Source organism: Apium graveolens, chromosome 7, assembly GCF_009905375.1.
Source record: "Apium graveolens cultivar Ventura chromosome 7, ASM990537v1, whole genome shotgun sequence".
Classification (NCBI taxonomy): domain Eukaryota; kingdom Viridiplantae; phylum Streptophyta; class Magnoliopsida; order Apiales; family Apiaceae; genus Apium; species Apium graveolens.
The window spans coordinates 254506683-254531787 of NC_133653.1; the positions used below are offsets into that span (position 1 = coordinate 254506683).

The 25105-nt window shown below is 33.0% G+C and overlaps 1 protein-coding gene across 1 annotated transcript; it reads left to right on the forward strand.

Moving 5' to 3' along the window:
* The first annotated feature begins 17055 nt into the window (after positions 1-17055).
* On the forward strand, positions 17056-23971 carry LOC141675107 (transcriptional corepressor SEUSS-like). The gene is made up of 10 exons (XM_074481827.1): positions 17056-17439; positions 17824-19016; positions 19102-19221; positions 19491-19539; positions 19784-19998; positions 20093-20161; positions 20943-21040; positions 21439-21532; positions 21698-21767; positions 22630-23971. Exons 2-10 carry the CDS (start codon positions 17964-17966, stop codon positions 23559-23561), a joined length of 2700 nt encoding a protein of 899 aa, XP_074337928.1. The 5' UTR covers positions 17056-17439; positions 17824-17963; the 3' UTR covers positions 23562-23971.
* The last annotated feature ends 1134 nt before the right edge of the window (positions 23972-25105 follow it).

Consider the following 25105-nt stretch of genomic DNA (forward strand, 5'->3'; position numbering starts at 1 on the left):
CACAACAAGGGTAACTTATTTTTTCTTCTTTTGACTAACTCCCCCTTTTTGAGAGGATAAAGCAGTTGGTTTGCTAGGATCTATTATTTGAAAAGAAGCGGTCTCAACTATGGTAGGCCCCTGTGGGTTAACCTGTTTGAGTTCTTCTACAGGACCAAGAGCCATAGTTGTACTAGAACTTGAAGTGCTTCTCATATCAGGCATTGGGTAAGGGTAAGTCTTGAATTTCTCCAACATAAAGTTGGTGATATTTACACTTACCTTTACCTGATTTTTAGTATCCAGTTGTCCAAATAGGATTTTGGACACTGAATTATATTTGCCTATTTGACTAGCATCAATCCCTTCAATTAAGTTATATCATTCACTTTATAATTTAAAACAGACTTAATGAATCTAGGAAAGAAGATTTCTTTACCTCTACTTACCAAAGGAATTATTAGCCTGGTGCTGAGCTCTCCTATAATGAGGTTTCCAACATCGAGGTGCTTGTCATATGACATTGAGTAGACAAGCTTCTAGACCATATTTGAGATGTTGTCAAAGCCTGTCTTCCTTCATGTGACAACCCTGATTATTGTGTCAAACATAAAAGACCATTCCTTTCTTAACTGCTTCTTGTTGAGCCTGGCCAAGTCAATTTTGTCTCCATACTAGATGAAATCCATGAATTCTGAGATCTTCTCTGAGCTAGGAGTTGAACCCATCTTCTCTGTAGAGATGCCTAGTGATTATTCAAGTCAAGAGCATTGAACTCCACAGCTATCCCTTTAATACTCCAACTCACAACAATTGTCATTACCTGGTTATCATCTTCATGGGTGGTAAGTATAACATTGTTCTAGAACTCATTAAGAACATCCAAGTACAGTACATGGTTTGCAGTTAGATCCTCTGTGAGGTTTGAATCAGCCACAAACTTCATAAAACACTTGAAATTATCAGGTGCATGTGTTGGGTCAACAAAAGCTAGAAAATTGGTCCCATCCTTGGGGATTACAGATCTTTGGGTGTTTGTGTTTGAAGTCATTTGTGAGTTTGAAATAAATGCGAGGGTAAGTTTCGAGAAGAAGAGATTGAATTTTGAGAGAAAATGTTGTAATTAGATCAATTGAGATCTCGAACGAGTAAAGAGGGTATGTCGAGATGTCTGGGTATTTATAGTGTAAAGATGTGACTTCACGACAAATAGAATTAGAAACCGTAAAAAGTGTATAGAGAAGTCACGTCTGCTTGTAGAGAACTCATATCGATATGTCATTTTCAAAAGTATTTACCGGGAACTAAATGGAGACATATCGACATGTACAAATACTCAGATAAGCACTTAAAACCTTTCAATTTTGATTTTTATTGTGAAAAATAAAATATAAAATCTGAATTGTTTATTTATCAAAAGTATGTCAATGAAATAATCTATTAAATTAAATTATTTCATTCTGAGTTGTCTATAAGTCAAGATTTGCATTGTAGAGAACTCCATATCGATAAATATATCGAGATCTTTACATGACTTATCGAGAAGTCATAAAAAGACTTATCAAGAACTCTATGGATAAGTCATTAAAGACTTATGGACAAGTCATTTGGACATATCGAAAACTTAGTTCTCTACATACTTTTGTTTCAAATTGATTTTGTCTTATATCAATTTCACATATCAACAATATGAATTAACATTAGGACAATTTTTCTTAGAATTATAAAAATTCAATGATAGATTTTAATTTTTGAGAAATAAATATACAGCAGGAATCTGAAATATATATAACTCATATTTAAATTATTTCTTGTTTAAATCAAATTAATTTTGTTTCAATGAGAACTAATCTGCTGTAACATGTTATTGGGTTCTTACCTTAGGATGAAGAATTTTACATTCCAATCTTGTGTATGTGGCTTCATCTGAAGGTTCAGTAAAAATGTCAGTTAACTATTTTTCAGTTGGAACATAAATGAGCTCAATGGTACCATTTGTAGCATATTCTCTGATAAAATGATACCTTACATCAATGTGATTTATTCTAGAATGATTGACAAGATTAGCAACTATGGATACTACACCAGTGTTTTCACACATGATAGAAATTCTCTGCAACACTGGTACATAATTAATTAGTTGATTTCTAATCCAAATCACTTGAGCACAACAACTTTCAGCAACTATATATTCAGCCTCAGCTGTGGAAGTTGACACAAATTGTTGTTTCTTACTGTACCATGATACAAGTCTTTGACCTAGGAATTGACAACTTCTACTTGTACTTTTTTGTCGCCCTTATATCCAACAAAATCTGTATATGTGTATCCAACAACTTCAAAATCCATTCCTTTAGGATACCACAATCTCAAGTTTGGATTTTTCTTCAAATATCTGAAAATTCTCTTAATAGTCATTAGGTGTGATTCTTTAGGATTTGCTTGAAATCTTGCACACAGACATGTGGCAAATATGATGTATGGTCTACTTACATTCAAGTAAAGTAAAGATCCAACATTCCCCTATAGCTTGAAATGTCTACATATTTTCCTTTCTTATCTTCATCCAATTTGGTAGCTGTAGACATAGAAGTAGATGCAGGTGAACAATCCACCATTTCAAATTTCTTCAGAAGATTTTTAACATACTTAGTTTGACTGATGAAAAAGTCCATCACTTCTCTGACTAACTTGAATACCAAGGAAGTAACTTAATTATTCCATCATGCTCATCTCATATTCGTTTTACATGAGTTTTGAGAATCTATGACAAAGGTCTTCATTAGTAGAACCAAAGATGATATCATCCACATAAATTTGAACTAGGATAATGTCATCACCATTTTGCTTGTAAAATAGAGTTTTATCAATTGTGCTTCTAGTGAATCCATTCTTGATCAAGAATTCTGACAAAGTGTCATACCATGCTCTTGGTGCTTTCTTCGAACAATAGAGAGCCTTTAATAATCTGTAAAAAAAATCCTATAATCCTGGATCTTCAAAACCAGTAGGTTATTGCACATAGACTTCTTCTTTTAGTTCACTATTGAGGAATGCATTTTTCACATCCATTTGATACACTTTAAAATTTGAGTGTGCAGCAAATGCAAAGAAAATTCTTTTAGCTTCAAGTATTGCAACAGGAGAATAAGTTTCATTATAATCAATTCCTTCTTCTTGTGTAAAGCCTTTAGCAACCGGTTTTGCTTTATTTCTGGTAACAACACCATTTTCATCCATTTTGTTCATGTACACCCACTTTGTTCTAATGATACTTATGTTTCTTGGTGTAGGAACCAACTGTCAAACTTTATTTCTTTCAAATTGATTTAGTTCTTCTTACATAACAGGTATCCAATCAGGATCAAGTAGAGCTTCTTCAATTTTCTTACACTCAATTTGAGACAAGAAGCAGGCATATAGATATTCATTTGTAATGACACTTTTAGTTCTCACACCAATACTGAGATCACCAATAATAGTGTCCCTAGTGTGACTTTTGTCCCATTTTCCGGTGTGTTGATCTTGATGACTAGATGTGTTCTCATTTTCTTCATTATTGGCATGACTTGCAGAACCATCATCTCTTTCTCCCCCTGAGTTTTTGCTATTAAATTCAGGCGAGCTTCTATATTGAGATGAATTCTCATATGCAAAATTCACTGGATTACTAGCTTCTTCTTCTATGCTTCAATCTTCATCTTCAGAATCACTGTCAAGATTGAGATTTTCAAATTTTAAAGCTTCAGCTTCATTTTTATCTAGACATTTTTTAGCCAAGATACTTGTCATCATCAAATTTTACATCTGTGCTCTCCATTATTTTCTTTTGCCATAGCACATAGTGTAATATCCGGGATATAGCATATAATTATTTTTATCAATAAATTATTATTATGTGATTATTATATAAATTTTGGTGAATTATCTAATGATTAATATTAATATTTAGATGTTTATATGTGATAAAATGTAAGTATTTTGATTTTTAATATGTCCAGAATAAAATATAGATAATTATGGTATTTTTCTGGTAATTCTTAGGCTGTTATATAATTTTATAATGATTTATAGATTTAATAATTAATTTCTGAGTAATTATAAAACTATTTTATAAAACCGAGAATCGCCCAACTTCAACCGTTTTTACATTTTTACAACCCGAAACTCTTCAGAAAACTCCTTCCTGGCCTAATCTGATTATTCTGAACATTTTCCGTGTTTTGACTTTTTCGATCTGGAGTACGGTTTAACCCGTACAAGTTCCGGCGCAAAATTTTCGATACGATATTCATTTCGATAGATCAATAAAACCCGTATTCTCGAGAGACGGGATATTTTACATTATTTTCTCGTGGATTGTTTTATAAAAGGCCCGGTTTTGATAATTATCCAAAACTGGTATCAAATCAGATCATTTTTACAGTTATTTAGCGGCTAAGTAACCAATTTTCGGATCCAATTCGATCCAAGGGGTATTAATATTCTAGAAGTATAAATTGTCTTATTCTTATTTTATTCTATTCGTATAATCATAAACAAACAGTTAAAACCGATAATTTACAGAGAAAAACTCAAATATTCATTGTGTTCTTGAGAATCGAACATAAAAACGAAGGCGTTACCGAACTCGGAATCAAGCGCGCCATATACCGAATCGAAACTCTCGAAAAGTTCTTTCAGAATCAATCATCAATTTCCGTGCAGAAATCAAGGTTATTTTGTTATTTAATTATTTAATTTCGAATTAATTAATGATTAATATATGAAATTTTGATTATGATGTTGTTGATATGATTTGATGATTGTATCTTATAGATAATTTTATCCTGATCATTTTGGTATATTATATGATGAATTTGGAGTTCAATAACATATACAAAAAGGGGTTTGATCTTCGGATTAATTAAATAGGGTTTATGTTCTTGAATAAATTTAATTGAAATTAGGGGTTTCATCTGTGATGATTTTGGGTTGACATAGATTGCACCATCATGTAGATCGTGTAAAAATGAATTGATTTGTATATTCGATTGTGACGTTTGACTCCTGAATCAACTTCGCCAGAAACAACCGTGTGGCGGCGGCGGAGTTTTTGCACGGGTTTTTCCAGGCGATTCCGTGATTGTTTGATCAAACTGATTGCAGAAATAAATTCCCGGTAGCTAGTAGTATAACCCCTGTTGGTGACCGCCGTTAATGGCGGCCGACCACCGAAGCTGATGAACGGGGAAGACGATAGGGTCAAACTACAGTCTTGTCCCCTGAAGTTTCCCTGACTTGCATAATCAGTATTTTAGTTTTAAAAATTTACAAAAATTGAATTTCAGTTTTAATTATTTTCAGAAATCATATTTCTACTTAATTTATTTTCAGACAATTATTTTTAATTATTTAAAATTTCAAAATTCATTATTTAATACTCTGAAAATTATTTTTAATTCTAAAATAAATTTAAATTATTTAATTAATTAATTTTAGTTGATAATTAATTATTTAATTAGTCGATTAATTTAAACATTAATTGATTAATTAACTTAATTAGTTATTAATTAATTTTAATTGATTATTTAATAAGATTTAATTATTTATTTTGATTTAAAAATTCTGAAAAATAGTTTTGAGCTTTAAAAAATTATTTTAAATTATTTTTAAGGCTCGATAATTATTATTAAATGATTTTAAAGTCATATTCGGGTGTTCGAACCTTGTTATTTAATTATAAAATAATTCGAGGACCCGTTTTAATTCCGAAAAATGTTCAAAAATTCATATTAAATACTCGAAAAATTATTTTAACCCCGAATCTTCTTTGAATAATTATTTTGATTGAATATATTATGTGCTACGTGCTATATGTGATCTGATTGATGTATATAATGCATGTATGTGCATTGTTTGACGGTTTTATTCGTAACTTTCGATCCATAAGTCGAATTTGGGTGAAACGTAGGGTAGATAGAAGTTTGTAACGAATAGAATGAGATGAGAATGAGTATTGATAAATACATGTTATGTCTAACAGAGGAAGCGAGACGTATAAAAAGGAAAGCAAGTGGTCGGTGAGTGAAAATCAGTAGACGAGTACAAGTAAAGGTAAAGCGGATTGATAAGGCAAGTGCTCCTGCTGTTTCTTGTAATGTATTGCAAGTATTTTCGAACTCTCTTCATTATGTTACAATTATTCCAAATAGTTCTTGTTCTATATTGCAAGTACTTTGAAGTACTTAACCCTAAACCCTAATTCTTGTTATTAATCTTGAGTCGTAAGCTTTATTATTTGTAAACCATTGATTATTGAATACTGGATACAGACCACTGATATACAATACCACTCCACAAATACATATATACTACATACAGATCCCCAATATGGAATTGTTTAATATACAAACTCTCATACCGTGTATAACAGAGGACCAACCCTTGTAACCACTGAACTTTTGGTCTTCTACTTTCTGATTCTTTCCTTGGTTGAAAGCCAACCTTCATCTTTACCTTGTTATACTTTCATGGTATTATGAATCACCCTATGTTTCGAGATAAATGTTGTTTATGATTATGTTTACTGATTTACATTATTTATCATGTTGTTATCATATAATTGGGTTGTTTTTAAATATGGACCAGATTTATGGTCGGACCAGATTCATGGTCATGATAGGCCAATATATGCATTGGATCCAGTATAAAGAGCAGAGTTGTGAGCCTTACTCGGGGTTAGTGCGTGACTAATGAGCAGCCTAACCTTGATTTTTAAAATGAAAGTGAATATCCAATTCTAATCATTGCTTATCAGAAAACTTGATTCCTTATATCATTTTAATTAATCATTGTTTAATCTTAGTATTATCATTATGACTTGCTGAGCTAGTTAGCTTACTCTTGCAAATCTGTTTATGTTCTTTTCCAGTTAAAAAGTGAATTGGTGGTAGCGAGGATAACCAGACAAGTGTGCGAGCTAGGTTTTCAGGTTGAAATGGAATAAGTTAGCAGATGATGTTTGTCTTAGTTTGTGTTGAAAGTTTGTAATAAAGTTTTACTTCAGTTGTGAGATAAATAAATTGGGATTTGGTACGTTGTAATATAAATAAGGTTGTGGCTTGTGGGCATATTTATCGATATCTCCAGTTCCCCATATGCAGTTTGACTTGTCAATATCTCCACTTCTTTACATATACTTTTGACTTATCGATATCTCCACTTCTCTATATATATTTTGACTTGTCGATATCTCCACTTCTCTACATAGCCTTGGACTTTTCTACAAGTAGAGTGACATATCTACAAGTATAATGACTTCTTTACAAGTAAAGTGACTTCTCTATAAGCTTATCTGACTTCTTGATAGACTTCTTGATATCACTTGATCTGTTAATTCTTGACACTTGACTTAGAACTTTTTTAATATACAACATTATTCTTCACCAAACAGTTTATCTTTATTCTGAGACATTATCAGGCTAGATCTTCTTTCAAAAATTTATTCCTAGTTTGTTGGATGTTTACTAAAAATACTCCAGTCTAGTCTACTTAACAACTTTACTGACTCAAGAAATATCATTACATAATACATAAAATTACAAGTCAACTAAATCTTGAGATTATCAAAGTAACTTAGTCTTGTTATGTGAAGGCATGTCTTGCACAATATAGAAGATTGTGGAGGGTTTCATACCTTGTTGTATAGGTTGCCTAATACTACAATGAATCATGTGTGTTTTGAGTTATAGAAGGATGAAGATCTACTAGTCATGTTACAACTTATAGTAAATATGGACCTTGAGCTTGATAGATAAATAGAGGTATTTGCATAGGTGATTCCACCAATTTCCACTTTACAAATAAAAATGAATACTCAATTTAAAGGTGATGTAGAGTTTGTTGAGGCTATTCTTGGATAGCTAATCCAGAACCAGATCAAGTGACTGCAAGATTCTTGAGGTTCTATTTGTGTTTGGCACCATTGAAGAAAGCTTTCAAAGCACATTGCAGAAAGATTATGGGACTTGATGGATGCCACATTAAAGGCCCCTTTGATGGCATACTTGTCTCAGTTGTAAGTGAGGATCCAAATGATGGTATGTATCTAGTGGTCTGGGCAATTGTGGAGTTTGAGACAAGTGATTCATGGACTTGGTTTTTACATTTGTTATGTCAAGACCTGGAAATTCTAATTGATAAGTAATAGACTTTTATCCCAGACAGGTAGACAAAATAGATATATCGGAGTCAACTGTGCCTCAAGTAGAGCACATATTTTATGTCATGTACTTGTTCCAGAACATGCACAAAGAGTATAAAGGGTTGACTTTTAATCATTTACTTTGGAAAGCTGCCAGAGCCACTACTCTGTGGAAGTTTAATTTAGACATGAGTCATATGAAAGATGTGACGCCCTCAATCTCGGGGTTAGGAAATGAGGACCCACACACCATTAATCTATGAATTAAATAAGCATAAACCCTGATTAGCTACTAACAGGATCAAACAGGATAAACTGTGAGACAAGATTACAACTACCAACCATATAATATAATTTACAACCCAAAATAAAACCAAATGTACATAGTCGATCCCGGCTTGGAACCGACAGATAACCCATTGTATCTTAACAACTCTTCGGCTAAGCGCTTGCTCACTCAAAACTTGTACTACCTGCTCTGGCAACTGGAAGCCCTCAACACGATAGGGACCACCAGGTACGCTATTACGAGCAGTGCGCCTAAGCCTGGTCATCTTCTTGCTTAACTGCCATGGTTAGATAAAAACAAAACATATGAGTATAAAACTCAGCAAGTAACTAAAAAGCAGTTTTACGATATAAAATCCACAAGATACTTTACTGCTCTCAGGGCATTCTACTTTATCAATTCTAGGTGGCAGATTTATATCTTTTAGGCTATGAAAGGGGGTTATGAAGAAAACTTTGGGCTTTCAAGGAACAAGGCTCAAGATAGGGTGAAAGCCGACATTCATCACAAATCATCAAAGGATCACAACTGATCTTTCAAATGGAAAGCGACAATCTTTTCATTATAAGGAATCAATTATATGATCAACAGAATCAAAATCAGGGTTCACAAGCTGTAAGCTTCACAATACCACAATCAACTTTTTTTCAAAGCAATATAAACCTTTTTCATTTTCAAAGAATCAATTACTGAGTAGGAAATTTGAATTCCTTTTTAAATAAATATGGAACCCTTGATTGGACTACTTTATCTCTCATTTCATAATAATAATACGGGTGATCAGCCCGTACCGACCTCCATCCGGTCTTTAAGGTACCAATGGCATAATTTCAGCCTTAAACTGGACTAGCCCCGCTAGCCTCTTACTATGACTGGACTAGTCCCACTAGCCTCTTACGTCCCAATCCAATCCATCAGGAATTTGTTTGGAAAACCTTGAGTTAGAAAAAGATAGGTTTACTAAATTCATTTTATCATTACCAAGAATATGAAATCATTCGGACTCTTTCAAGTCGAAACTCATTCTTAAGTTCAATTTCAAGAATTCAAAGTTAAGGAAATGAATCAAGGATAAGAAAAGTTCAATTCTAGGGATCTTGATCAATGGTAACAAGGTACTCAAGTTAGGGAAATCAAAACCGTTTCAAGGACCAATAGAGTATAAGGTAAACAAGGAATAAAGCATCATTATAAGGGGTTCGTAAAGGTACTTATAGGGTTTATAACAGTTTGTGGTATGACAAGTAAATAGGAAAAAAATGAGTTACCAAGGGTTGGATCAATAAGCTTATTAATAACAAGTTCACAAGATCAATGACGGGGTATCTCAAGAATCGATAACAGGGGTACATTACTTTAACAGTTCAATACTCTACATGGCATGTATAATATCCTCGTTTTAACCATTTACACAAGTAAGTAGAGTTACTTGCCTGAATTCGCTTTCCTGAAGGTTGAACTACTACCGCCTAGTACATATTTCCTTTTCCTAGCCTGAATGCCCTCACGCTCCGAATCTACAATCCAAAACTAAACCTTAATTGGTTTCTCAACTCACGTTCCCGGAACGTTCACTCAATATGGTAACTCGATTGTACTCTTGACTCGTACTATACGAGTATAGCTTATACACACATGCACATAGCACATAACACATTCTTTACTCATAGCCTTTATATCTTTATATACTTAATAATCAACTTATATTCGCTTTTATCTCGACTAATCCTCAAATCAAACTATTATAACTCATACGAGTACATGATTCATTCACAACTAAATCTTTACGACCACAACTATCACTTATATTTCTTTAAAATCAAACAACTTAATTCCCTTTTTCTTTTATCCCCTAATTCGAACCACATACCACAATCAAACAAACAAATTCATAGATATTCACATATACACACCCAATCATTCTTTCGATTATCAAAAACCAAGTTTTGACTTTTAATTCCTATGGCATATTCGGCCTTATTGTACTTACTAAGCATAAAATCAATCAAATACTCACTTTAGCTCACATAAACACATAGCTCAATCAAAACCTTCAAAAAAATCATTTTCTTTTAACATCAAAATTCGAACCACAATCCTATTTATACAATCGAATTTCTCAAAAATTACACCATACAACTTTAGTTTTTAGCATGCAAAAACCTTGTTAAGAATTATACTAAATTTTCTCAATCATTTCCAGCATAACCAACATTTAAACTAACACCCTTTTCTTTAACAACGAAATTCGAACCAAATCATACATATATACTTACATGCAATTCAAATTCATTCCCTAATTAAATCAAACACTCATTTTAATTATAATTTTCGAATTACGCATCAAAACATCACTTAGTGACTCAAACCCTAATCGAATTTTCCAATTAAACATACATGCATTCACTTAGCATCAAACCAATCCATTTTATACCCATTTTTCATTCGGCTATAACCACAAGTCACAATTCAAGAATCAAACAATGACATGCATCACTAATTCCTCTTTTAAATCAACATGCAATCTCATTTCTTACTAATTAAACTTAGTTTACACCAAGATCAAGTCACGAAATCCGATTCCCTTTTTATTAGTACTAAAACCGAACTACAACCTCAACATGCAATCACAAATTTTGATTTCTCAAGCACCCAGTCAACCACACAAGTCCAAATACTTTTAAAACAATCATCGAAACCCTTTATATCAACCAATACACTTAAATTTTTGAAAAAAATACAAAACCCTTTTGAACTTTTCAAGAAACCAAGACATGCAAAGGCTACATATAAGTTTTAAAGTGCATAGAGCTCAAAAACCACATCATTTCAACTAAGTACATCATATTCCTAAAATCCCACCGGCTCTCCTTAGATCACGGCCGGTGGTGGTCGAACTTAAGAGTGCCCGTAACGGGTCTCCTCTTGAGTTTTAAACCACAAAAAATTCACTTTAGACTCTCTCATGATCATATATCAAGAAATCACATTTTCTTGAACACAACCATGGAGATGGAACTATGAAACTTACATAAACACTTACATGCAAGTGGTGTTTGAGTAGAATATCGAAAATGATGGCTATGGATGATAAAATCTTTGAGTTTGGATTAGTTTTTATTGTTGCATGTAAGAGACAGAAGAGAGATGGGGAGAGAGCCGAGAGAGAGATGAGAGTGATCGAAAGAGAGAGAGAGAGAGAGAGAAAGAAAGAGTGAGAGAGAGAAGAGTGTCACGGGAAAGAAAAGAAAAAGAGGGGGAGAAAATGAGCTAGTATATATAATAGAAGGCAGAGGTAGTTTAGTAAATTACTAATCCCCTTTTTAGTTTGATTTTCTTTCTCTTTTTACTCCAATAAAATCAAATGTAAATATTAAATATATATCTCTCAGAAAGTTGAAAAATATTGCGATTGACAATTTTAAGACGTAGGTCTCGAAATTAGCTTTCCAACCATTACTCATAATAAACTTTTGAGCGTACGATTGATTTTATAATACGATTTTTACAAGTTTATGCTAGAAATAGCATTTTAATACATAAAATCATTTTAAAATGCAACGATCATGAAATAAATCCGTCTATCATTTTTAGAAAGTCCCTAGGACTATTTCTAAGATAATAAAACAAATTCCACGCCATGACCTTACTCGAATAATTTTATAAAAATGTGCAAAGGTTCAATAAACCTTATTTAAATCAAACAATTCCCTTAAATCCATTTTAAAAATTAACAAATCACGTATTCATGCATACAAACAAGGAAGCACATATATTCACACATCACAACTCATGTCTGATCAAAAAATTTTCCTTTTTATCATTATTCCTCTTTACGCGTACCGGGTCACGTTCTGCCTGACGGCCCGACGCTCAGCGTTTCAATTACGCTTCTCAATTACCTTTACCAACCGACACGTCATTAGAACGCAATACTTACTTAAACATTTCATTTCACATATTAACATATATTTCGCATTTTAAACACTTTAATCCCTCTTTAGGACGGGTTCCGTTCTATCTGACGGCCCGATAACACAGCTTAACTCCTAAGCTGACTCTTTAAATTGGAACACATCTATCTATGCTCCCAGATACTAATATACAATAAAGACAATTAATCATTACTTAATCACATAATTTATAATCACATCACATAAATCATACTTTATTCATTTAATTACATCGTGAATTTCCCAGTCGTTACAAAAGAGGTACATATGCTTTTATGTCAATGATCTATATGTCTTTATGTTTGTACATATGCTTTTCCTGTTAATTGTCTATATGTTTTTATGCTTTTATTCACCAAATTGCTATAAATGGTTAATGCAGAAGCCTAGAGAACAATGGTCTAGGTCCGCATTTAGGACTAACTCCAACATTTATATGTTTGTTAACAATCACTATGAGATATTTAATAGCAGTTTAAGCAAGTTGAGCGACCTACCAATCATCACAATGTTTTAGAGAATTAAATAAGACATCAATAAAGATAATCCAGATCAGAAGGGACAAAATGAAAGATGCAGATGTTGTCATCTGTCCTAGTGCCCATAAAAAACTAACGAAGTAAGTTCCTAAATTTTAGGTATGATCATCTATAAACTTGTAAACTACTACTTGTTGTAGTTTATTAAATGCAATATTGTTTAACTTAATTTTTGTTGTCTTTTTTGTTTTGTTCAATTCAATTTAAGCTGATCATTTGCTTGATAACAAAACCAAAATATTTAACAAGGAAAATTGGGTTGCATTTCATTTAAAACAAGACAACATTACAAACTAATACACATGAGAATCATCTCACTACACTGCATACATCTTTATTCAATTACCACACTACTACACAACAATTACCACAACCCAACAATAAGATGATATAAATCTTCATTCAACAATATCCTTGTCGACTGAGCTATATCATGTATGAAAAATATACAGCAACAGAAACACACACAATCACTTCCATTTCAAAAGTTCATTATTCACATTCTTCAATTCCTACGTGTACTCATTTCGAGCGGCCATGAACTCCAAGATATGATCATATTCTCTCATCACTATGTGCCACTTTAACCCGTTAATCACAGCTATGCTTTGCACATCAAATCTTGGTTCAGACCACCGAAAGAAGTTGCAGCCTCTAGTCGCACAAGTGATGAACTTTCGGTCCGAAATATTGTAGGTCCACGAGATCTTCTCCACTACCCAGTTGTTACAGAGACATTGATGGTTCATCTTCTGCGATTAATTGAAAGATACTTTGAATTAAAGGTTAGATTTCATGAGGTCAGTGAGGGGTGTGATAGAGATACATATATACAAAATATAGACGCCAAAATATTGAATAGATAAAAGTACCTTTACGATCGTCAACGTTGTCTGCCTCAATTTGGAGGAGCCTCTTAATTGCTCAAAAATTATATTTATAGCTAACCATTAGACCACTTTTTATTTATCGGCAACTCAATATCAAGAAAAATTTCAATTCAGATTTCAAAAGTTATAGCGCATTATAAAATACTATTCTTAAATAATTATTTCTCTAATTTAACAAGTATCACAGTGTTCAAATAAAACCGATGTATTTTCACGGGCCCCTTCGTGTGCCGTGTTTATTGAATCTATTATACTACCACACAAGATAACAATCCTCGTAGATTTTTTGTACCATAAAAATTAGAATTAATCTACAGAATTTTGACAAAAAAGATACTCCCTCCGTTCCATATTATATGTTCCTTTTTAAAAAGATTACGCATATTAAGGAAAATATTAGATAGATAAGGTTTTCTACCAAATAACCTTATTTAATATATAAAAAAATGAGAATTGAGCTAAATTTTAAAAAGTCAAATCTTTGTAACAATAAATATAGGGATAGTTTTGAATTATTACCCTTAAATTTGTATTTAAACAAGAGATGGACAAATAATTTGAGATAATTTTTTTTCCTAAAAAAGACATTTATATTGAAAAGCAAGGAGTAGATTACATTGCATATCATCAGAAGGTAGGGATGATAAATTAATCCGATCCGACGGATACCCGATCCGAAACCCGAAGTTTTGGATATACCGAACCCGAAGTTTTGGATTTGGATTTGGATATGGATTTCAATTATACCGAACCGATAACCGATCCGAAATTCAAAACCCAATCCGAAACCGAAACCCGATTAAAACCCGACACATGAATAATATATTATGTATAACATTTTAGATATAAGACATATAATATATATATTTTTATTGTTTTATTTGAGTAATAATAGATTAATATCAAGATTGTCAACACTTGTTTAATAAATTTTAGCTCTTCATTTTAATATTAACTTTTGATATATACGATGTACCTTGTATATATTTATAAAAAAAATCATTTGTGATGGAATAATAAATATTATATTATTAACATATCCTATATTTTACTCATCATATCAATCTGTGTAATATAATATGTTTATTTATTTATTTATTATTGTATTTTAATTTCAGTTATCATATAAATGTAACTGATGGTGTTTATATGTATAAATAATATAATTTTGGCATCATTATTCATAATTTTGAATACCTGAAAAATACGTGATCCAATCCAAAATCCGACGGATTTGAATTTAAATATCCCAAAATATTTGAATTTGAGTTTGTATTTAACAATACTAGTTGGTAACCGTGCGAAGCACGGGTCCGAAATTAAAAATAATATGTAGTTAAAAAAAACGAAATTAAGTGTAATTCTAAAATTTTACCGTATAGTACTAGTTATGCATGCACCTAATTATTTACTTATATAAATATGACATGTTAACTTATTAATACGATTATTTTAAAATAAACTGACGCTTGGATGTTCAGCGACAAATAAAAATTGAATGAAAATAAAATTTAGAGAGCGTAGAAGTTAATTTTTATCAGTTGAGATTTTATTACATAAAATTATAAAAATAGTTGTATAATTTTTTAGTAAGCACCAAGATTTAGAACCCAAACATGGTTCCCTTATTAGTATAGATAGTTGATAACCCGTGCTAAATACAGGTCCGAGATTAAAAATATCGAATTAATATTTGTAGAAAATTATTTATAATCAGTGCAAAACACAAATTAAAATTAATATATTAATATCAATATTAAATTGGTACTTGAAAAAAATAGCTACGTGGTTAAAAAGAATCGAATCAGTTATGAAATTTTCCACTATAATTTTAGTTTTGCATTGTTTTACTTGATATAGAAATCTAATATATTAGTTTTATTTTTGTGAATTGAATTGTATCTCTATCTTATGAACCAAATATATGTTCTTTAGATAATTTAATATTAATTAATATAATTTGATAATTATCTTATAATTATCCTTTTCAATATAGTTTATTTAATATTACTTAATTATCGATGAAAATTAATTTACAAATTAAAAGTAAATAAATGTTATTAAACTTTATTTAATATTACTTAATATAATCTAATTTACAAAGAATAGAAGTCGATTTGTGTTAAAAACAAAATTTATTGAGAATAGAAGTCAACTTAAGTCATGTAAGTATCAAAATTTGGTACTTTGATACTTTGCTACTTTTAGCACCAAATTATACATGAGTTCGATTATTAATATTTACAAATCATTTAAAAAATATTTTTATTTGTTAAAGTAAATAGACAATTGGATGAATACTAACTAAAATGAAAATAAAATTCACAAAGAATAGAATTTCGATTTGTGTTAAAAACAAAATTTATTGAGAATAAAAGTCAATTCAAGTCAGGTAAGTACCAAAATTTGATACTTTGATATTTTTAGTACCAAATTATACATTATTTCACTTATTAATAAAGAATATAGATTTGATCCTGATCTGAATCCGATCCGTTGTCATTCCTATTAAAAGGGTAAAAGCACGGTACCAAGCTACAACACCACTTTGATAACAAAACGAGGCAATATTACATGATAAAATGTACGCATGACATGTTATGTTATTATTATGATGCCTATACACACATTACCCAATTTACCCGCACACAAACTAGGTGCATACAAGCTCCTCCTTCCTTTAAAGAACCGATTGTTTTGACGTTTTCACGCATTATTTAATTTTACTTGTATATTTAAATTTTAATATAAACTAGAAAATTATAATTTGTAAACAGTTTCTTATGTAATCTCCATCTTATTTATTTTAGCGTAATTCGACTTTCTTAGCTAAATTCAACATAATTCAAATATTTATTTGAACTTTCATATTTTTTATAAATTAACGAATTCATTTTCAAAAATATTTATATTCAATATATTAAGCGATCTAGAATTAATAAAATTAATTATTGAGCTGATTTATTTATTTTTTCAATTTGATTTCCTAGTAAGTTGCACCTAACTGAATTTCTTTAAAGTTAATGATTTCCTTAAATTTGTCAAAAAAATATTATAATAAAAAAGTATATTTTGATAGTAATTTTAAAAATGATTAAATTAAAAATTCGATTTTGAATGATAATGGGCCAAATAAAATGGAACAAAGGCAAGATAATACTAGATTTGACTTGTTTTTATAGGGAAAGGAAATGTAAAAGAAGGAATGAAGAAAAATTCAATTCAATCTAATTTAGCTTTGACGTCCGCAAGGAAAACACACACACACACAGTTCTCTCTCTCTAAACTTTCTCTCTCTAAAAAAAGGCAGCTAAATATACAGCGAAGAACAACAGGAAAATCTCTGTAGTGTTTATCTTAGATATATACTTACATATACTTACAACCCCTTTTAGCCCTTTAAGCTTATTTGCTCTATAACCCCTAATAAATACACACACTTGTTTTGTATGTATAATAATTCATTTTAACCAGTGAAAAAATAAAAGTATAAAAAGCTGTTTTAGATACATATATAGCTTCTTAGCTATATGGTTGTTGTAGATTTGTGTGATTCTTGAATCAGAATCTTTGGAGATTGTTAAAGTTGGCTTTTTTATTCTGGTGAGTTCTTGATTTTTTTAGTTAAAAGCCCTAATTTTTAGTTATAGATCGAGTTGTGTTTGGTTTTTAGGGTTTGATCAATTGTTGTTTGTTGCTTTTCTTGACTTGTTTTAGTGTTAATTGATGTGGGTAGTTAGTAAAGTTGTGATTTTTGGTTAGATTGTTGTGGTTTTGGGCTAAAGATTGATTTTTTATGACGGGTTTGTGAAATGTGTGAATTTGTTTGTGGTTAATTGTGGTTTCTTGATTTGTGGGGTTTGTAAAGATGGGATTTTTAGTGGTGGGTTGAGTTTAGTTTTCGCGAAAGTTTGTTAATGTGTTTGCTTTTTGGAAATTCTAGTTTAATTGGTTGAGGTAGGAGCTAATAGTTTGTATCTATGACAGATTCTGCAAGAATATATTCAAAGGGGATGTTATATATGGTTAGTTTTGTGGTTCTGAGGGGATTGTTGAAGTTCTGTTTGATAATACAAGAAATTAGTAGATAAGGCAAGATTTGTGTGTATAGTTGTTGTATTGGAAAGATGGTGCCTTCAGGGCCTCCCACTCCACTTGGTGGTGCCCAGTCTGTTCCGTCTTCTCTTTTGAGGTCGAATTCTGGTCTTATGGGTGGTCAAGGTGGTTCGGTTAATTCACAGTCTGGTTTTCCGTCTGTTAATCAGCGCAATCAGTTTAATAGCATGAATATGCTTGGTAATGTGGCGAGTGTTTCGTCGTTACTGCATCAGTCTTTCGGAAATGGCGGTCCAAGCTCTGGTCTTTCTGGCCCGGGGAGTACGCAGCGGGGACTTATTGATAATGGGGCAGAGTCTGATCCTTTATCCAGTGTTGGAAATGGGATGGGTTTTAATCCTTCTTCCTCATCATTTTCTGTGTCAAATATTGTCAATCCCAACTCCTCTGGTCACGTTCAGGGACAGCAGTTCTCTAACAATTCTGGAAACCAGATGTTTTCAGATCAACAAGGCCATCAACATGAATCACAAAATTTCCAACAAAATCAGGTTTTGCAGCAGTTTTCAGGCCCCAATAATAATCATCAGCAACAGCAGATGCACTATCAATCTATTCGCGGTGGGATGGGTGGTATTGGACCTGTTAAGTTGGAGCCACAAATGACAAATGATCAAAATGGGCAGTCATCGCAACAATTGCAATCTTTGCAAAATCTAGGTCCAGTGAAACTGGAACCTCAACAAATGCAGACAATGAGAGGCTTGGCTCCTGTAAAGATGGAGGCCCAACACTCTGATCAGTCATTGTTTCTACATCAGCAGCACCAGCAGCAACAACAGCAACAACAACAGCAGCAACAGTTCCTTCAAATGTCCCGGCAGTCTCCCCAGGCCGCCCAGATTAATCTTATGCATCAACAGAGACTCCTGCAATTGCAACAACAGCAACATCAACAGCAACAACAAATCCTAAAAACCGTTCCTCAACAAAGATCCCCTTTGCAATCCCAATTCCAAGCACAAAATTTACCTTCGAGATCTCCTGCAAAACCTGCTTATGAACCGGGAATGTGTGCTAGACGGCTGACGCATTATATGTATCAACAACAACACAGACCTGAAGTGAGTTTTACATATCTAATATATTCTTTTATTAAAGATTGTTCAAGGCTGTTATACCCGCTAAATGCAATCCTTTTAATTGTAGGACAATAATATTGAGTTCTGGAGAAAATTTGTTGCTGAGTATTTTGCTCCAAATGCTAAGAAAAAGTGGTGTGTTTCCATGTATGGAAGTGGACGTCAAACTACCGGAGTTTTTCCCCAGGTTTGTTTTAAGAACTTCTCCATAAAGTTTGGTTGTTCAGTGTTGTTGATGAGTAACAACTAACATGCTTCCGTATTCTTGATTATTACATGTGCAAAGGTGTACATCTAAATTTTTTCTTTATCCATATTTGTCAGCGGATCTTGGTTCAAGGTTTATGAGTTATTACATGACATTATAATGTATTTGTAAATCTTTCTTTGTGATAAATGTGTATTTGCATGTTTGATACAGCTTAGAAATAATGGTTCTTATATCTTATCGTGCAGGATGTATGGCACTGTGAAATATGTACCCGGAAGCCAGGCCGTGGTTTTGGTGAGTTTATTTTTGTTGGGTATATTGGTTTTTGTTCATCTTTATTTATGTATCTGGCTGATTATTTTGTCTGTTTAGCTTTATGCAACATCTGTGTATAGTAAATTTGTCTTGTACTGTTTTGTAGCACAGTTTCCTTGATCATTCAACCACACACACGTGTATAGTGTGTTTTACATATATGCTTCATGTATTTGTATCAAGCACCCCTTGTCTTTATCTAAACTTGTAATTATGCATGCAGAGGCAACTGCTGAAGTTCTTCCTAGGCTTTTTAAAATAAAGTATGAAAGCGGCACCCTTGAAGAACTTCTTTATGTTGATATGCCTCGCGAGTACCAGAATTCATCTGGTCAGATTGTCCTCGACTATGCAAAAGCCATCCAAGAAAGTGTGTTTGAGCAGCTTCGTGTAGTTCGTGATGGACAATTGCGGATAGTTTTTTCCGCAGACCTAAAGGTTACAAATAATACATTAATCTTATAAGAATGAATACTTATATATGTTAATAGATTATTCATTTCTTTTTATACTCCTTTCTTATTTTCACCAGATATGCTCTTGGGAGTTTTGTGCTCGGCGTCATGAAGAGCTTATCCCTAGAAGACTGTTGATACCGCAGGTAATGGGTTGAGATCTTGATGCTCAGAATTCATAACTTTACTTGCATATAAACATTTGCTGAGCAGCCTGAGCTTTACTTCACCAAAATAAGTGCTTATTTGATTTTCTCTAATCTTTTCCGTTGCATTTTGTTTTTGGAGCTGTCGAAGTTGACATATAAATATGACTTCAGTTTCGAACTTTTGAGGTTTAAGGGAGAGCCGTCACACGAGTTTTCATTGTTATCAATATTCTTAAATCATTGAAAGACTTCTCTTCTACACACCTCTGTACTCTTAAGCTTAACTACTGAACAAATTAAGATTGTAGGTTTTATCATTTAGCTTGTATGTCAGTGGTTCATGTTTTATTATTTAGCAGTTTAAATTTATCTTCATTCTTCAGTATCATTTGTAACCTTCTAATGTTCTGTTCTAGATCTAAAGCCATTTAGAACTTATATGCAGAGAAGATGATAGTATACTTCTAAATATGTATGAAGTTATTCTTCTAAAGTTTGTTTTTTTCCTTTAGTTTTTGCACTCAGTTTATGTGTTCAGTGTCATTACTTTATCTTTATGAATGTTGCAGTATTACAATTCACGACTTGCCTCTGGTGTGTTGGTGGGGGGGGGGGGGATAGGGAGGGAGTTTATGTAGTTTATCTTTGCTGACTCATATTCATAAATTGTATGCTTGACTGTGTCTGCATGCTAAAGACAAATGGGATTTGCTTACTTCATGGTATATTTGGGGTAAAGCTGTGCTTTATTGTTCACTTTTGCTGACTGTACATGCAGGTTAGTCAGCTTGGGGCTGCTGCACAAAAGTATCAGGCAGCTACTCAAAATGCATCACCTAATTTATCTGTTCCAGAATTGCAAAATAACTGTAACATGTAAGTCTTGTTTCCATTTTTCTCTCTAGATTCAAGTTTTTTTCAACTTTGTTAAATATTTGAATATCTCTTTTGCCCTATAATTCTCGTGCTAGAGAAAAAGCGACAACTCATAGTTAACACGGTTTCTTATGTAAGAGTGAATCTAATTCTTACAGACAGGAAACAGAAAATTGTGTTGCATGCTCCAAGTTGGAGTTTTTGGTGTTCTAGTGCATGCAGAATAGTTTTATGTTAAATGTGTCGCGCACCCTTGTTACATGTGTGAACTTGTTTTCTTTTATCACTTCAGCTGGTTAAATTGCTGCTTGTGGGTGATACATTTGTTAGTAGGTTGGATATACATCTTGGGTATTTCATTAGATGTGTGTTCTTATATAATAAAATTTCTGCTGTAGGTTTGTTGCATCAGCTCGTCAGTTGGCGAAAGCGTTGGAGGTACCTCTAGTAAATGATTTGGGGTATACAAAAAGATACGTGCGGTGTCTACAGGTATTGTGCTTCCTCATTTTCAATTATGATTTTCTTTACTCACAATTGAATTAGTCTTATCTTATGAATTAAGAAACGCAACATGTGTTTTCATCTTTTTTACTCTTTCTGTAATGTAGATTCTTAGTTTATTACTAGTGTTTTTATTTTGTGGCTGCTATGCAGATTTCAGAAGTGGTTAATAGCATGAAAGATCTGATTGATTACAGCCGTGAAAGTGGGACTGGACCAATGGGTAAGCTCTTACTACCAGCAGTTAATTGTTATGACTGGGCTGTTTTATTTCGGGAAAATAAATTATTACATAAAGGTGTTCACAATAATAAATTATTAACTAATGAGGATTTGAGTGCTGCGGGTCGGGTTTATAATAGGATATCACACAATAAAATGCTTTAAACTAATAGTCTTTACGCAATCCCGAGACAACTAGAGCTTTTTATACAAGTTTCTTCCCGGGAATAGTGAAGAGCCAAGCTTCATAAAAGTTAAACAAGCTGATTGCACGAGACCTCAAGCAAGTTAGCTCTGTTCTTTTTATATAAATGCACGTACTTTGGTATTCAAGCTCGATTTTTTATGATAAATGAGTGAGTTCTGAAGGAGCTAAGCGGTGCCTAATTGCTAGTAGCTTTATTCATCTACTATCCAATAGCAAGATCTTAGTCTAATAGAGACAGTACATACGTATGAAATAAAAATGTGTTACATAATTACTAATTTACCAAACAACTGATAGTTAATAGCAAATTAGCAGCACATTCATTCACCGTAGATATTTCAGCACTTCTAATAACTTATCAGCTTTATAAAGTATAACTGGAAATATATCTGCCGGGATGTTGGGGATTCTCGCCTATATGAACCCCAACCGCCCACACATGTACTGGGTAGTGAGGGCATAAATATTAGTTACCTGGAATACCTATACTTCCCCCAGGGTTTTCTTAATAGTCTCTGTCACAAGTGTTGCGCTTTACTTCAAGAAAATTGCAGCAGCTATATATGAACAAGCTGCGTTAGTTCAACTTTGTGCTTTGCATATCTTGATCTGTATTAAATGCTCAACTTACTTACACTTATTTGTTTTTCCCCAGAGAGCTTGGCTAAGTTTCCTCGGAGAACAAATACTTCACCAGGATCTCATGCTCAGACCCAGCAACCTGAGCAACAACTTCAACAGCAGCAGCAGCAGCAGACAGTTGCACAGAGCTCTAACAATGAGGATTCTGTCCAGGCTACTGCAATGCAATTGGCTTCAAACAATAATGGGATACAGAGTGTGAACAACAATCTGAATTCAGCACCTGCCACTTCATCCACCAGTACCATTGCTGGCCTTCTAAATCAGAATTCACGGAATTCTAGACAACAAAACCCAGTGAATAGTGCAAACAGTCCGTATGGTGGTGGTTCTCAGATTCCATCTCCTGGTTCCTCAACAACGATCCCACAGGTTCAACCCAACATTTCTCCTTTCCATTCACCAACCCCATCCTCATCTAACAACCCTCCGCGACCTTCTCATAGTGGTTTAACAGCTTCAGCGCAGATGAATTCTGTAAATTCTCCAAATATTTCCATGCAACAACCTGCTGTTTCTGGTGATCCTGACCCTAATGATTCACAGAGCTCTGTTCAGAAAATAATTCATGACATGATGATGTCTTCGCAACTTGGCGGAAGTGGTATGACCGGTGTAGCTTCATTGGGGAATGATATGAAAAATGTGAACGGATTATTACACTCAAGCAGCAATGGCAGCCTTAATGGTGGCAACAGCCTTGTGGCAAATGGAACAGCCAACGGTAATTCTGGTGTTGGGGTTGCTGGATATGGAGGCATGGGTAGTGGTCTTGGTGTTCGATCCACAATGCTTCATAATCCGACTATGAACGGAAGGGTAGGGATGGCAATGAATCGAGATCAAAATATAAATCATCAGCAACAGGATATGAGCGTGCTTAATGGCCTTGGAGCAGTTAATGGCTTCAATGGTCTACAATTTGATTGGAAATCATCTCCATAAAGTTCTGTGTTTGAAATATGTAGACAGCTGCTTAAGCAGCTCGGAAAGTTCACCTGGTGTTGTGATGATAGAAGCGCGTGATTAGATAGGTGATGCATGGTTTTAGGGCTTCCCCTTACGGTATGTACTAGTTTTAGAGAAAAGGTAAACATATAGGCGTGTTTGATCATTAAGATGTTATATCAGTCAAGTTGCTCTTTTTGTCCTACCATTTTTTTTCTTGTTCTGGATAAAATTGAGACATGGAGATGGATGCTTGCCTGCATGTCAATGCAACCTCCATCAGGATTGGAAAAACAAAAGTGTGTAGTTTCCGCTGGTGGAAGTATATTTTAAAACTGAACTCCACATCCTATATCCTTAATCCAACAAAAATCTGAGGCTTCTTAACTATTTAGCCTGTTTCTGTATGTTCCTATGGAATGTTTGATGCCAGCTGATCAGCAAGATCATGATTACTGTATAAATTTAGCTTCTCGTTCGACTGTACTGTTAAAAAAAGCCAACCAGACCTTGACATTGTGTTATGACTGCTAGTCTGCTACTCTACTATGAAAACTAGGTAGGTAGCAAGTGGTAAACAGCAATTACATGGCTTTTCCAAATATTTTTATACATTCTGAACTTCCCATAGTCCTCCAATGCTCATTTTGCACTTAGTGTACATCTATGATAAATTTATGGTTCATTCGGTTTCGATATGTACATTGTGGTAAAAGAATGTCTATTATTTGAGAATATTCTGTTGCTCGTTTTCGAATGTGTACTCCCTTTGTAATTAGTTTTTCGATAGAATTATTCTGGGGTAGGGTTCATGTCAACAAAGGGGAAAAATTGGGGCCTTGCAGAATTATTGTCTAGGTGTTGATACTTGGTCAACTAGGAAAAGCTAGGTAGGTAGGGCCTTTCCTGGTAATTCAGAAACAAGACCCTTGATAAAAGCCAATATCAATGTGATGGCCTTTCCTGGTAATTCAGAAACAAGACCCTTGATAAAAGCCAATATCAAATCTTCTATTTTGGCACTGGAAGACGAGAAAAGTGTTTTTTTATAAGTTTTCCTACTTGGCTATCCTGAAAAACAGGCTGTATTACCCGTATCTGTATTAGGCTGCCATCAAGTGTTTCAGCCCTGTCTAACGAACTCTGTTTATTCCATGAGGAGACGGTAATGACCCTTTAGAACACATGTACTCGTTTATTTCATCAATTGAATCAACGGCGTTGGTTACTATTCACCTAAAATTAACTTTTTTTTATAAATTTTATACACACATAAAACTCTATTAATTTATTAATTAGTATTCATCAAATAAAAAATGCATACTATTAGCTTTTTTACTTAATAAAGTAGATTAAATATCTATTATGTAACGGTCCCACAAATAATATTTTCGAAAGCAATAATAGACTACGGATAATCAGATTTTCTTGATAAAATTGTTGATAATTTTAGATTTTCGGATAGATTTTTATTGAATCATATTCTATCACGTGTCTTGATTTAAATTTATAAATTGAAAAATCTTTATAAATAACATATT

Excerpts from the sequence above, each read along its gene's own strand:
- LOC141675107 (XM_074481827.1), top strand. The coding sequence starts at position 17,964 with ATGGTGCCTTCAGGGCCTCCCACTCCACTTGGTGGTGCCCAGTCTGTT. Across the intron at positions 19,999-20,092 it reads TTTTTTCCGCAGACCTAAAG|ATATGCTCTTGGGAGTTTTG; the intron begins GTTACAAATAAT and ends TATTTTCACCAG. Across the intron at positions 21,533-21,697 it reads GATACGTGCGGTGTCTACAG|ATTTCAGAAGTGGTTAATAG; the intron begins GTATTGTGCTTC and ends GCTGCTATGCAG.